This window comes from Lithobates pipiens, unplaced genomic scaffold (assembly GCF_037356315.1).
Source record: "Lithobates pipiens isolate NorthernLeopardFrog02 unplaced genomic scaffold, aLitPip1_a1.2 Scaffold_35, whole genome shotgun sequence".
Lineage (NCBI taxonomy): Eukaryota > Metazoa > Chordata > Amphibia > Anura > Ranidae > Lithobates > Lithobates pipiens.
The window spans coordinates 15,819,959-15,835,075 of NW_027507811.1; the positions used below are offsets into that span (position 1 = coordinate 15,819,959).

The 15,117-nt window shown below is 46.6% G+C and overlaps 2 protein-coding genes across 2 annotated transcripts in view; both read left to right on the forward strand.

Moving 5' to 3' along the window:
• LOC143956076 (uncharacterized) overlaps positions 1–15,117 on the forward strand; it is a 46,494-nt gene that overhangs the window by 11,360 nt on the left and 20,017 nt on the right. The window contains 1 exon segment of the mRNA XM_077466201.1: positions 2,387–2,389. Within this exon segment, the coding sequence (XP_077322327.1) occupies positions 2,387–2,389 (3 nt within the window).
• LOC143955963 (uncharacterized) lies at positions 4,654–13,579 on the forward strand. Its single transcript, XM_077466090.1, has 4 exons — positions 4,654–4,724; positions 11,124–11,252; positions 12,579–13,005; positions 13,276–13,579. The coding sequence occupies exons 2-3, from the start codon at positions 11,157–11,159 to the stop codon at positions 12,954–12,956; spliced, it is 474 nt and encodes a 157-aa protein (XP_077322216.1). The 5' UTR covers positions 4,654–4,724; positions 11,124–11,156; the 3' UTR covers positions 12,957–13,005; positions 13,276–13,579.

The following is a 15,117-nucleotide window of genomic DNA, read 5'->3' on the forward strand; positions in this document are numbered from 1 at the left end:
GTGTGAGCTATAAAAGGCACATGAAATTTGGTCAAAATTGATGGCAAAATAAATGCAGTATGTTATCAAAAAAATACTGGAAGAACATTTGCATTCATCAGCCAGGAAGCTGCGCATGGGAGGTACTTTGACATTGCAACATGACAATGATTCAAAACACAAGGCCAAGTCGACCTGTCATTGGCTACAGCAGAATAAAGTGAAGGTTCTGGAGTGGTCATCTCAGTCTCCTGACCTCAATATCATTGAGCCCCTCTGGGAAGATCTCAAACGTGAAGTTCATGCAAAACATCCCAAGAATTTACAGGAACTGGAGGCTTCTGCCAAGAGGAATGGACAGCTTTACCATCTGAGAAGATGAAGAGCCTCATCCACAAATACCACAAAAGACTTCAAGCTGTCATTGATGTTAAAGGGGGCAATACACGGGATTAAGAACTGGGGTATGTAAACTTTTGATCAGAGTCATTTGGGTAGTTTCTGTTGTGATTATAATTTATAAAGAGTAAACACAGTTGACTGATAATAAATGGCTTCAGCCAAACACTAACCATGAGTGAAAGGAAACGTTTTGTGTTATCATTCATATTCTCTGAAAAATGGCCAAGAAATCATAAATTCTGCCAGGGTATGTAAACTTATGAGCACAACTGTACATCCTATGGCTGCCTCTTTGACTCCTGGGGAAGGATCGGTTTCCTCCTGTCCCCTACACAGAGACCTCCTGTCTTTCGGGTAAAGCTCTGAAATCTTGACAGGTCCTAAAGCGGTGGTCTCCAAACTGCGGCCCGTGGGCCGGATGTGGAACTTTGCTTACTTGGCCCATAGGTCACTATTCCTCCCACTGATACAAGGCCCTATTCCTTCCACTGACACCAAAGATGGAGCACTATTCACCCCCACTAAAACCATGGATAGGGCACTAATCGTTTCACTGACACTATTGATGCTACTCTATTTCTTCCACTGACACCATAGATGTGACTCTATTTCTTCCACTGACACTATAGATGGAACACTATTCATCCCTGATACCAATGGTGGGGCATTATTCCTCCCACTAATACCAATGGTGGGGCATTATTCCTCCCACTAATACTAATGGTGGGGCATTATTCCTCCCACTAATACCAATTATGGGACACCATTCCTCCCACTGACAATACCTCCTACTGCCCACAAGCGGTAGGTAATTTTTGTATCACTGCAGACCACCATGCCTGAGGCATTTTCTACTCCCACTGCCCACAATCTGGCCCTCCTAAATTCTGAAGGACAGTAAACTGGCAATTTGCTTCGAAAGTTTTGAGATCCCACCCTAGATTATAAGGACTGCGAACACCTGTGCACTCAGCCCCGCTGGTTTATGGCAAAAGCCAGGCACAGGATTGCCGACTCTTTCCCTCCCAAAGCACTTCGGAGTCTCCTGAGCTCCAGCCCCGATTCAGGAATTACAAAACCAGGCGAAAGATAAGAAAACACCTTTCTCCACTCAGAATCGAGGACAGAGGAATATACCAAAATCACATTAGCAAACAAATCGCATTGGCCCAAAACTGCCAGTTTTGGGCCAATGCCCAAAACTGGAAGTTACATGAAAGCTACATGAAAGATACATGAAAGTGGGGCAGAACACCACATCATTGCTTACGTGGCATGGGTTCCTGGTGACAGTGGTTCAGTTAGGGACATGCCTTGTGCAAGTACCCACTGCTACCTGCTGCTTGACAGTGACAACAGTAAGCTATGATATTTAGGAGTGCTAGAAATATGAATTCTATATGTGATGTTTGGATTGCTGGAGCCGTCAGTTTGGTTTGAACCTTCAGCTCATTACTATTCTCTAACTAAACTCATCTCTAATGGTCAGCATACTGACCCCTTAGATTGGTGACAAACAGGAGAAGGACCTCCTTTTATCGGTGGTCAGTGTACTGGTCCCCTACATTGGTGACTGATGAGAGAATGACCTCCTTATATCAGTGGCCAGTGTAGGGGTCTTTTATACTGGTGACCAATCGGAGAAGGACCTCCTTATATAAGTGGTCAGTGTAGTGGTTCCTTACATTGGTGACCAACAGGAGAAGGACCCCCCCTTAATATCAGTGGTCAGTGTTGTGGTCCCTTACATTGAAGACCAATGGGAGAAGGTCCCCCTATATATCAGTGGTCAGTGTAGTGGTTCCTTACATTGGTGACCAACAGGAGAAGGACCTCTTTATATCAGTGGTTAGGGTAGTCGTTTTTTACATTGGTGACCAACAGGAGAAGGACCTTCTTATATCAGTGGTCAGTTTAGGATGGGTTCACACTTATGTGAATTAGATGCAGGTTTCCCCCGCATCCAATTCACATGACAGGAGAGTGCGACTGTCTCTCAATGGAGCCGGTTCACACATCTCCGTGCATCCACGTAGCGCACTGCAGAAGGGTCCTGTGCATATTTGGTGTTGTTTCAGGTTCGAATTCGGGCAAAAATTTGGACCTAATTCAGGCCTGAAACAGTGAATGGGCACACTCCGGACCCCCTGCTGCGAGCCGCTCTGCAGACAGTGTGAACCCAGCTTTAGTGGTTCCTTACATTGGTGACCAACAGGAGAAGGACCCCCCTTAATATCAATGGTCAGTGTAGTGGTCCCTTACATTGAAGACCAATGGGAGAAGGTCCCCCTATATATCAATATTCAGGGTAGTGGTTCCTTACATTGGTGACCAACAGGAGAAGGACCTCTTTATATCAGTGGTTAGGGTAGTCGTTTTTTACATTGGTGACCAACAGTAGAAGGACCTCCTTATATCAGTGGTCAGTGTAGTGGTCCCTTACATTAAAGACCAATGGGAGAAGGTCTCCCTATATTCCAGTGGTCAGTGTAGTGGTTCCTTACATTGGTGACCAACAGGAGAAGGACCTCTTTATATCAGTGGTTAGGGTAGTCATTTTTTACATTGGTGACCAACAGGAGAAGGACCTCCTTATATCAGTGGTCAGTTTAGGATGGGTTCACACTTATGTGAATTAGATGCAGGTTTCCCCCGCATCCAGTTCACATGACAGGAGAGTGCGACTGTCTCTCAATGGAGCCGGTTCACACATCTCCGTGCATCCACGGAGCGCACTGCAGAAGGGTCCTGTGCATATTTGGTTTTGTTTCAGGTTCGAATTCGGGCAAAAATTTGGACCTAATTCAGGCCGGAAACAGTGAATGGGGACACTCCGGACCCCCTGCTGCGAGCCGCTCTGCAGATAGTGTGAACCCAGCCTTAGTGGTTCCTTACATTGGTGACCAACAGTAGAAGGACCTCCTTATATCAGTGGTCAATGTAATGTTCCCTTACATTGATGACCAACTGGAGAAGGCCCTCCTTATATCAGTGGTCAACAGGGGAAGGATATTCTTACATCATCATCGGTGGGAAGACTGCCCCCCCTTACAGATCATTGATGCCAGTTGTTACTGGGAGACTGAAACTGTTTTTCTCATGGAACCCTTAGAAACCTTTGGAGAAACTCCGGCTGAGAAATGCTGGAATAGGTATGATGAATGTCCCCTTGACGCCAGAAACACGATGGGGCATGCCATGATGATCCTTTCCCATTGCACTCTCATCTCAAATGAAAGCTCCCAGGTTGGCTGCTGAATGTGTACAAACCAGCAGGTAATTCTAGCTTATGTCATTGACCAAACACAGTCATGATCATTTGTGGTACATAATGTCACCTGAGAATCCCACCAGGTTTTTTACCATGTGAAACCAACCAGTGGGTGGACAGGAAGCTGCCATTTAGTAGTGGTGGTGAAACTCTCTTGATGACTCTACATTGTGGTGAGTGGTTACACTGGCCACATTTGACCATTTAGTTTGCCCATTTGAAGAACTGTGAACAGTTTGGATCTGAGTCTAACTTATGGTCAACCGAAACCCGGAGCTCATCCCCACTGAGAAACAGAACCTCTTAATTTCTCAAAGAATTTCTAGAAACCTTTGGAGGAAGCCTGGTTGAGAAAGGCTGGACTAGGCAGTAATACTGTATAGTTCTACGGTAATCTCCCTTGGTGGGAGTGGAGATGACAGCACAAACCCGTGTTCACACTAATGCCCTGTACACACGGTCGGACATTCCGACCACAAAGTCCGTCTGATTTTTTCCGACGTATTTTGGCTGGAACTTGTATTGCATACACACGGTCAGAAAAAGTTGTCGGAAAATCTGAACGTTCTGAACGGGGTGACGTCCGTTGCATACGACGGGACTACGTAGAGGCCAGTAGCCAATAGCTTTCATCTCGTAATTTATTCTGAGCATGCGTGGCACTTTTTTCCGTCGGAATTCTCTACGAACGATCGGATCGGATTTTGTTGTCGGAAAATGTTAGATCCAGCTCTCAAACGCTTTCCGCCTGAATTTCCAACGTAAAAAGTCCGATAGAGCCCACACAGGATCGGATTTTCCAACAACATAATCCGATCGGACCTTTTTCGTCTGAATTTCCGACAATTCCGACGATTTGTGTACAGGGCATTCGAATTGTTTCTTGCGGCTGCAGTTCCTCTGAGCTCCACAAGGCAGTGATCTCATTTCTACCAAGACAGGAAGCCTCCAAAAGGGAGTGATGTCAGGTACAGACAGGAAGTGATGTAAGAGTACAGAAAGGAAGTTCCGGGTGAGAGGTGAGTTGGGAAGAAGTAGAGAGGAGACGTTGCTGGAACTGGCAGCAGAGGAGGTAATAAGATCTTATTTTTCTATTTACGCCCAGTAACCTCCATCATGTCCGTCCTCTTCCTCCATAGTCGCTGTGATGTCTTTTATCCTCAGCAGATGATGATACACACATATATAGTGTGGAAACCTAGATTAACCCCTTCAGGGTCTGAAAATGTCCCCACTTATGGGGGCCGGAACATTCTCTTCATTTTGGAGATAAATTAAAGTAATATGGTCCTCTAAACAAACAGCGCTGACAATAAATAGAGAAGACAACGACCATACATGGCCTACAAATGGCAATTATTACACTACACAGGCAGCCAATGGGCAACCATTACAGTACGCAGCCAACACAATGATGGAGTGCCGGGGTTGGGAGTATGGGGCCTATACCCCCGTACATTGCTGGTCAGGAGGAAGAAAACATTCCCTAGCCTGCCATGGAGAACATGTTCCATCATTGGTGTCAAGGGAGGAAAATACTTAGAGTCCCGAGGGAAGTAAAGGAGCAGAAGGGCCTCCGAGGGTGGGTACTGAGGCTTTGTGGCCCATGAGGGAGTAGTGTGGGGTTACGTGGTGCTAAAAGATTCTAATGGGGGTTGTTGTAGCCAAAACTTGAACCGTGGGCTCTTGATAGGGTTGGTGCACAGCAGGGCTGTAAGTGAAGAGGAGGCTGCAGGGCTCCAAAGTAGGGAGGGGGGTCCATGGTTTATGATGGTCCTCCCACCTGCACTTACATTTCAGACCTCCTTATAGAAATCCTGCCGTGCAACGAAGGCAGCCTTCACCTTTTTACCATCTCACTGGTCAAATAAAGTGTTCTAGGATACCAAGTGGAATATAGAAGGGAATTCCTTCACCCGTTGGTGGGCACTCATAGTCAGGTGATGTCCGTTTGCTCGATGGGCAGCCTGGGGTCAGAGTTCTGCATCTGGGAGAGGCAGTCCAATAACTTCACATGAAGCAGGGTCTGGCAGTGCCCGGTGCTGGAATTCCAAACTCCAGGAACCCACCGCCACTCTGTACAAGGTCCTGGATACTACAGTATACTTGGCAATCAAGAGAACAAACCACTCACACCTCCTCCTCCTCCCCACACTGGGCTGCCATTGGAGAGATGAGAACAGAATCCTTCCCTATAGCTTTCTACTCCACCAGTAGTATCCTCCTGCTATCCAATCCAATTCCCTCTCTTATTGCAGAGAGTGACAGTGACATCACTCTTTATCGGTCAGCAGGCTGCTGGAAATTGGAGACTTCCAGACAAAGTTCTGGCAATTATTCTGATTAGCAGCCACCTTCAGGCAAAAGTCAGCAAGTTCCCTTTCCTGAACATCATGATGAACCCTACATTGACCTCACAGCACTGCCTCAGAGCAAATCAAGAAGGCAGAAGAAGGATCGTATTTATCATTCCTTGTCTGCAGATCTAAAACGAATCAAAACCAATAAAAGGAGCCCAACAGAGAAAAGGGAATTTCTGATCCGGTGGGCCAAGAGGGTCCCGGGACCTTGAAAATGTAACACACGAAACAGTTCAAACTAAATGTGTTCACTTAAGGTGGGGGGGGGGCAGTAGTTCTTAAATGTACAGTGTGCTGTCTATTATAGTATTCTCTCTAGCCGGGGTTGGCAACCCGTCAGTCGCGATCTAACAGTCGATCACAGCCTGGTGACGGGTAGATCGCATCTCTGCAGTGCCGACCGCGGACCTAACTATTTCTCCCCGGTGCTGTGGGCAGAGGGAGCTGGGCTAAAAGTCCGGAGCAGGGACGGAGACAGCATGGGAAGAGCAGGGTGAGAAGTCTGGAACAGGAAAGGATACAGCACGGCAGAGCAATATGAGAATCTTGATGCAGGGTTGTAGACAGCATGGCAGAGCAGGGGAGGAAACTTGCTCTTGCACGGAGCTTCTGGTTTCACTGAAGCAGAAGATGTGTGTTGACTAAGGATGAGCTCCGGCGTGTTCGCACACTCCACATGCAGAGCCCGCCAGGAAGTTGGCACGGTGCTAATCACAGGCAGTGAGACATTGCCCCGTTCTCTGCAGCCACGCATCGGGGCAATGTCTCACTGCCTGTGATTAGCGCAGCGCTGTGCCGACTTCCCAGCGGGCTCTGCATTTGGAGTATGCGAACACGTCTGAGGTGCACCACAAAGTTTTTTTTTTTGTGTGTGTGTGTGTTACACAGTGATAAAGAAGAAGAGACCCCCCCCCCCCCCCCGCTTCAGACTTCTCACTCTGAGTTCCTCCAGCTGCATATGCGATCTGGTGAGTGAGTGCAGGTGTTTCATCAGATTCGGTGACCCGTCAGAATTTGCAACAGAAGTGACAATTCATTGCCACCATCTTGCTACACCCCGCACTAGGGGTGCACATCTTCACTGGTCTCATGATTAGATTATGATGATCTTGTCCACAATTCGATTAGATTCCGATTACTGCGCAAGTGCACATGGTTAAAAACGTTGTAAAATTTCAAGCAGTCAGAAAAACTAACATTTTCTCCAGTGGCAGAGGGATGGTGGGATCAGACTAGGATGGTGGGAGCAGAGGGATTAGATTACAATTATCTTGTCCACGATTCGATTCCATGATGCATCACCATTACTGCGCAAGTGCGCATGGTTAAAAACGTTTTATCCAATGGGATGGTGGGATCAGAGGCACGATGGGATGGTGGGAATGCATGGTGGGATCAGACTGGCATGGTGGGATCAGAGGCATGGTGGGATAAGGCGGAGGGGTGATGGTAGTAGAGGGATAGGATCGGTGAAGCTGGCACTCACCTGCTATTAGTGTCAGTTGATTCCCCCTCCTCCATGCTGCTTGGTGGGATCAGAGGCATGGTGGGAATGGATGATGGGATCAGACTAGCATGGTGGGATCAGAGGGATGAAGGGAATGGATGGTGGGATCAGACTGGCATGGTGGGATCAGAGGTGTGATGGGATCAGACTGGCATGGTGGGATCAGACTAGCATGGTGGCATCAGAGGCATGGTGGGATCACACTGGCATGGTGGGAGGGAAGGGCAATTTTCTGAGATGGGAATTTTCCTGAACAAAGGGGGTCAAGTTGGGGAGATTTAGACATGCATCTAATGCTGCGTACACATGACCGGAATTTCCGACAGAAAGAGTCCGTTGGGAGCTTTTCATTGTATATTTTCCCAACTGTGTGTATGCCCCATCGGACTTTTTCCATTGAAAATTCAACGGACTTAGATAGAGAACATGTTCTATATTTTTCAGACGGAAAAAATTACTTTCGGAAAAAACGCTCAAAAAACTTTCAGAGTTTATTCCGGCAGCAAAACCGGTCGTGTGTACAGGGCATTAGTCTACAAAAAATATTCAGAAAAACTGCGCTCAGACCCATTTATGTCTGTAATGTGGTTATGACTAAGGCCTTATAGGCTGAAACCCGTCATCTGACTTAATCTGCGTTTGTTCACTGTGGCTATTTAACCACTTCAGCCCCGGACGAATTTACCCCCTTCCTGACCAGAGCACTTTTTGCGATTCGGCACTGCGTCGCTTTAACTGACAATTGCACGGTCGTGCGACGTGGCTCCCAAACAAAATTGATGTCTTTTTTTCCAACGAATAGAGCTTTCTTTTGGTGTTATTTGATCACCCCTGCTGTTTTTATTTTTTGCCCTATAAACAAAAAAAGCGACAATTTTGAAAAAAAACGCGATATTTTTTACATTTTGCTATAATAAATATCCCCCAAAAATATATTTAAAAATTATTGATTGGTTTGTGCAAAAGTTATAGCATCTACAAAATAGGGGATAGTTTTATGGCATTTTAATTAATAATTTTTTTTTTCACTAGTAATGGCGGCAATCAGCGATTTTTATCATGACTCTGACATTATGGCGGACACAACAGACATTTTTGACACATTTTTGGCACCATTGCCATTTATACAGCAATCAGTGCTAATCAAATGCACTGATTCCTGTGTAAATGACACTGGCAGTGAAGGAGTTAACCACTAGGGGGCAGTGTATGAGTTAAGTGTGTCCTGGGGAGTGATTCTAACTGTGGGGGGGGGGGGGCGTGGCTGCGTGTGACACGTCACTGATCTCTGCTTGCGATTACAGGCTAGGCAGAAAGGGCAGATGTTTGTTTACATTAGCATCTCCCCGTTTTTCCTCTCCGTGAGACGATCGTGGGTTTCACCGCGATGATTGAGTCCGTGGGATCCACAACCCGACTCACGGAGCTTGCCGCAGGCTGCCTCTTAAAGGGCCACGTACAGGTACACTAGTTTGCCTGTACGTGCCATTCTGCCGCAGTGTATCTGCGTGAGACGGTCAGCAAGCGGTTAATAAAATGAAGACATTTTCGAGCAACAACCAGAGTACGGATCATTTTTTCCACATTACTCTACTCAGCCGGTGACTGTGGATCGAGCACCTGGGAGCGCTGCTCTCTAGGTGGTGTATGGGTAGTAGCTCTGACTTTTCTGTTTATACATTGTATTGACACTCCCAGCAGTTCACATAGGGCGGCGTGAACTGCCTTACAAGTCAGGTGCGATGCGTAGGGTTGCCACCTGTTCCGGGATTCACCTGGACAGTTTGGGTTTTGAATCATGTGTCCGGGTTTCAGACCATCTGAAACCCGGACACAATATTCAGAACAGACCGTGGCTCCCCAAGTAATCGAGTACCACAAGTGCACCGGTGTACGCACGTGGCCCCACCCCCATACACGGACAGGAGAGAGGGCTTGATCTTGAGACATCCAATGAGCATCCGAAGGCAGTGACATCAGACAGGTATATAAAGAATGGGTACTCTTACCAGAGCCTGTGGACCTGCATGTGGGTAACACCAGGTCAACCGAGCATAGACAAGTAAGTCCTCGATCTCTCAGGAACAGCACAGTGGATAGGTCCTCGATCTCTTGGGAGCAGTACAACAGATCACAGATGGTCCTTCGATTGGAAAAAAACACTCCACAATGTCCTCAGGAGTTCTGACCCTCTCTCTATGGAGTCCAAAGATTGGAGAACAGCTGCCAAACAATGGGTCTCCGAAGGATATAGAGGAGGCTCGCAGAGTAGATCATATAAAAAACAAAAATGGACAGCCTCCCATAGTGTAGTTAAAAAAAAAAGCAATTGTGCTGTTTATTGGCATAAAACCAGCATACAAAGAATAAAAATAAAGAGTGATCACAATGTGAAAAGCAATATAGGGAACAAAGAAACCATCCCTACGCGTTTCGTCCCAGGGGACTTCTACTGGGGTGTTTATATGAATTGTGTCACATTCGTGTGTAGCAGCTGTTATCTGTTGGTTTACAGGTTAGCGCAATAAGTTTTCACATTGCACAACTCAACTCAGATACATGGATGGAAGGTGTCGATGCCTGAGCCTCAGATGAGCGAGCTCACCATCCAATGTCTGTAACTGAAGTCTTCTCCCCCCCCCTCCCTCTCTTCTCTCTCCTGCCTCCAAACAAGGGAGTCCACTAAGATGATGGGTTCCCTGTGGACTCTGATGTAAGGGGGGCTTTAAGGAACCTAATTTAAGGGGGAATGCTGGGAACTCTGATGTAAGTTGGAGGTTTGGTGAGCAGTAATTCCCATACATCAAAGTTCCCCTTTACACCACAGTGTTCCCTTCTAAAAATGAAAAATTGTGGTGCGTCACTAAAGTGGTCGGGTTTGGCTTGAAGAAAAGGAGGTGGGAACCCTAGCGATGCGGGAAACGCAGGGGTTCCCACATCGCACAAGTAAAAAGGCGCCCCTCGTTGATCTTTGAGCTCCTCCACATTGTTCAGGGAGATCTCCACCTCTCAAGGGTTGCCTACCCCTGGTCTATGGGATTGTCATTTTAAGGACACCCGGTGGTTGCCTGTTGCAATTGCAGTTCAGTTCCTCCACAGGAAAGAAACAGGAAGTCTTGCCTTTGTTAATAAAGTTTCTTGTTGAACAACATAAAGTTTTTACCTCAGTTACAGAAGCCATTTTAGTTCTGATGCAGATAACTGAAAGGTCTTCAAACTTTGCCTCGAGATACACAAACGCCTGTAAGTCTATTTTATTTTTTCCCAAAGTTCATTTTACACTTTGACTGCACAGCTATGTGTTTGATATATGCGTTAACCACTTCCGTAGCGGCCGGGCCTATTCTGGCACTCCTACATGTAAAAATCATAATTTTATATATGTTTTTTTTTTTTTTTTTTTTTTAGCAGACACCCCAGGGATGAAAATGGCGGTCGTTGCAACTTTTTATGTTGCACGTATTTGCGCAACAATTTTTCAAAAGCGTTTGAAGGGGTAGTAGGACAGCGCATACAGCAACCGTCTTATTACCCCCCTCACATCCACATCTCATTATTGTGTGACCCATACCATCCAAATAATTCTTACTTTCATTTCCCAAAGTTATCCTTCTACAAGGAGACCTACATAGATCAAATGACGGCGCGAACGAAGATGGAGGAGGACCGGAGTCACGTGACTGAGAAGATACTAAAGCTCACCCTGGAGATCATCTACCTGCTGACTAGAAAGGTGAGGAGGATTCTGGGAGGTCACATGACATCACTCTTATCTCTATTAATAAAACAGAGACCTGACCAGAGAGGTGAGGAGGATTCTGGGAGGTCACATGACATCACTCTTATCTCTATTAATAAAACACAGACCTGACCGGAGAGGTGAGGAGGATTCTGGGAGGTCGCGTGACATCACTCTTATCTCTATTAATAAAACAGAGACCTGACCGGAGAGGTGAGGAGGATTCTGGGAGGTCACATGACATCACTCTTATCTCTATTAATAAAACAGAGACCTGACCGGAGAGGTGAGGAGGATTCTGGGAGGTCACGTGACATCACTCTTATCTCTATTAAAGCGGGAGTCCGCCGTTTTTTTTTTTTTTTTAAAGCCAGCAGCTACAAATACTGCAGCTGCTGACTTTTAAAATAACACCCGCCCAGCGCGCCCGCGATGACAGCACCCGAAGCCGATCTCTCGATCGTCTTTCGGGTGCTGCCACCGCCATCTTGGGTATGGGAATCAGGAGGTGGAGCCTTGCGGCTTCATTTCCCGGTTCCCTACTGTGCATGCGCGAGTCACGCTGCGCAATAAGGATGGTCCCCGCTGTCTCTGGGATCTGTGTGTTTCCCAGCAGACAGCGGGGGACCTTCGGAAAGGGGCGTAGATTCTGCAGATATCTATGCCGGAAGTGGGTGCAGATACCTGTACTGTACAGGTACCTGCACCCCCCTCCCCCCTGAAAGGTGCCAATTGTGGCGCCGGAGGGGGGGGGGAGGGTTCCAATGAGTGGAAGCTCCACTTTAGGGTGGAGCTCCGCTTTAATAAAACACGGACCTGACTGGAGAGGTGAGGAGGATTCTGGAAGGTCACATGACATCACTCTTATCTCTATTAATAAAACACAGACCTGACCGGAGATGTGAGGAGGATTCTGGAAGGTCACATGACATCACTCTTATCTCTATTAATAAAACACAGACCTGACCGGAGAGGTGAGGATGATTCTGGGAGGTCACATGACATCACTCTTATCTCTATTAATAAAACACAGACCTGACCGGAGAGGTGAGGATGATTCTGGGAGGTCACATGACATCACTCTTATCTCTATTAATAAAACACAGACCTGACCGGAGAGGTGAGGAGGATTCTGGGAGGTCACATGACATCACTCTTATCTCTATTAGTAAAACACAGACCTGACCGGAGAGGTGAGGAGGATTCTGGGAGGTCACATGACATCACTCTTATCTCTATTAGTAAAACACAGAGCTGACCGGAGAGGTGAGGAGGATTCTGGGATTCTAACATGATAATCCTTTTGGTTCTCCAATACAGAGTTTTCCTCTTCCGAAGTCCGGTGATCATATGACCATCACAGTGCCTCCATGTGACTCCCTAAAACCCGAGAGACACAAAATGCAGAAGATTCTAGAAGTCACCCAGAAGATCATTGAGCTGCTGACAGGAGAGGTGAGGAGGATTCTGGGAATTCTGGGACATTATCCAGTAACAGACAAGGGATGTGTCTGGATGGTGACTGTATCATTGTGTGTGTCAGGTTCCTATAAGGTGTCAGGATGTCACTGTCTATTTCTCCATGGAGGAGTGGGAGTATTTAGAAGGACACAAGGATCTCTACAAGGACGTCATGATGGACAATCAGCGGACGTTGAGTTTTGTGAAGATTGTAAGGAAGGAATTTCCCCGGAATGAGACGATAATGAACCTCATCCTGGAGATCATCAGCCTGCTGATTGGAGAGGTGAGTGTAATGAAGGGGTTGAATCTGATCCATAGGTAACATTTCCTGGTTGGTCAGTGAGCCTTACTAGTAAAACATTAGTGACTGTATTCTATGACTTTTAGAAGGAACTATACATCTGACCACATTGTAATCATATCATTGAATGGAGGTGTCCGTCCTTTTCTAAATCGGGCACATTGTGGCCAATCCCTTGTGAATAAATATAGAGCTGTCCATAGAGGTGAGGGATTATGGGAGAGTGGTATTTATCTTTTTTGTATCACACAGAAATGTACAACCGTTACGAAGAAATCTACTGGAAACGACACAAGAAGGAGAAGTCATAATATGACCACAAGATCCTCGAGAATCCAGAATCGCATCACCATCCCCCCACCTCTGTCCCTGATCCCTACAAGGCAGAACATGCAGAAGGTTCTAGAAGTCACCAAGAAGATGATGGAGCTGCTGACAGGAGAGGTGAGGAGGATTCTGGGAATTCTGGGACATTATCCAGTAACAGACAAGGGATGTGTCTGGATGGTGACTGTATCATTGTGTGTGTCAGGTTCCTATAAGGTGTCAGGATGTCACTGTCTATTTCTCCATGGAGGAGTGGGAGTATTTAGAAGGACACAAGGATCTCTACAAGGACGTCATGATGGACAATCAAGATGGAATAACGGGGACGTTTATAGAGGAGGACATTGCTACAGAGATCAGCACAGGTGGGTCATTGATGCTAAATACATTCCTCCACTCATACTGCTCACTGATTGGTCCAGAGTAGAGCAAGGAATGGGTGATATCAGCCTGTAATAATCTGGTCACTTTCCTGAGATGTGTTTCCCGTCCTGCATTTCTCTTCGACAATCTTCGACACAATTTATGTATCTAGACTGGATTTTTGGAGATTCTAGGGTTCCGTTGGCATAGCTCCCAACTGTCCCTGAATTTGAGGGACTGTCCCTGAATTTGAGGGACTGTCCCTGATTTTGAGGGACTGTCCCTGATTTTGAGGGACTGTCCCTGATTTTGAGGGACTGTCCCTGATTTCGAGGTACTGTCCCTGATTTGGAATAATGTCCCTCTTTCCTCCTCATTTGTCCCTCATTTTGGTCTGATCCATATAGTTGTATATAAAATGCACTTTTTATCTTTCAAAAAGCGTTTCCCAGCGCTAAACCTTTCATCCAATTTCTAAATTGCTGCATTTTGTAAATTTTAAATGGTAAAAAAAAAAGCCCTTGTGGATTTAATTTACTTCTTTTTTGGGTTAAAGCGGCTGTATACCTGCAGCACAAAAAAAAAATGACAAAAAAAAACAAACCTGTAAGGCAAAGGCATAATGAGCTAGTGTGCAGCGCATACTAGCTCATTATGAAATACTTACCTTAGAACAAGGCGTCGGTATCTCGCCCCGGTCAACGCCGAGGGCAAAATGTCAGCTCCCTTCGGCGTGGACCGGGTGAGATACCGCTAGTATGCGCTTCCGGGGGTTCGCGACTCCGGCGCTGTGAGTGGCCGGAGCCGTGATGACGCCACATGTGCGCGGGAGTTTTCTTCCCGGCATGGTCCGGCAGCTTCTCCCGGATCTTCAGCCGGGCATCCACAGTGCATCTGCCGCTGACGTCAGCGGCTCATTGCGACGGGTAATATCTCCTAAACTGTACAGGTTTAGGAGATATTAATTTTACCTACAGGTGAGCCTTATTATAGGCTTACCTGTAGGTAAAAGTTCCTATTTTGGGTATACAACCACTTTATTTCTCCTTGAAGGGGGTGTGGCAGGAGGCGTGTCCTATGCCTACATATACTTGCCAGTAGGTGTCCCTCATTCCCATCTCAAAATGTTGGGAGGTATGAGCTGGTAGTAAAATGTTGATTGTCATCATAGGCGTTGCTCGACTTAGTCACCTAGGGCTTGGGCCTTCTGCCTCATACCTGGGTTTAGTAGGTTCTCGTAGTTTCCTCCCTCTCTCTGACTAAAGTCCATGAATAAAGAAATGATCTGGTAGGAGATCAGAGGACCCATTTACTAGTTACCTTGAGGGGGGAATTGTAAGATCCTCAGAGACAAAGCTGCCTGATGTGGGCGGAGTCCTGGTTTAGGGGAACCAATCAGCTCAT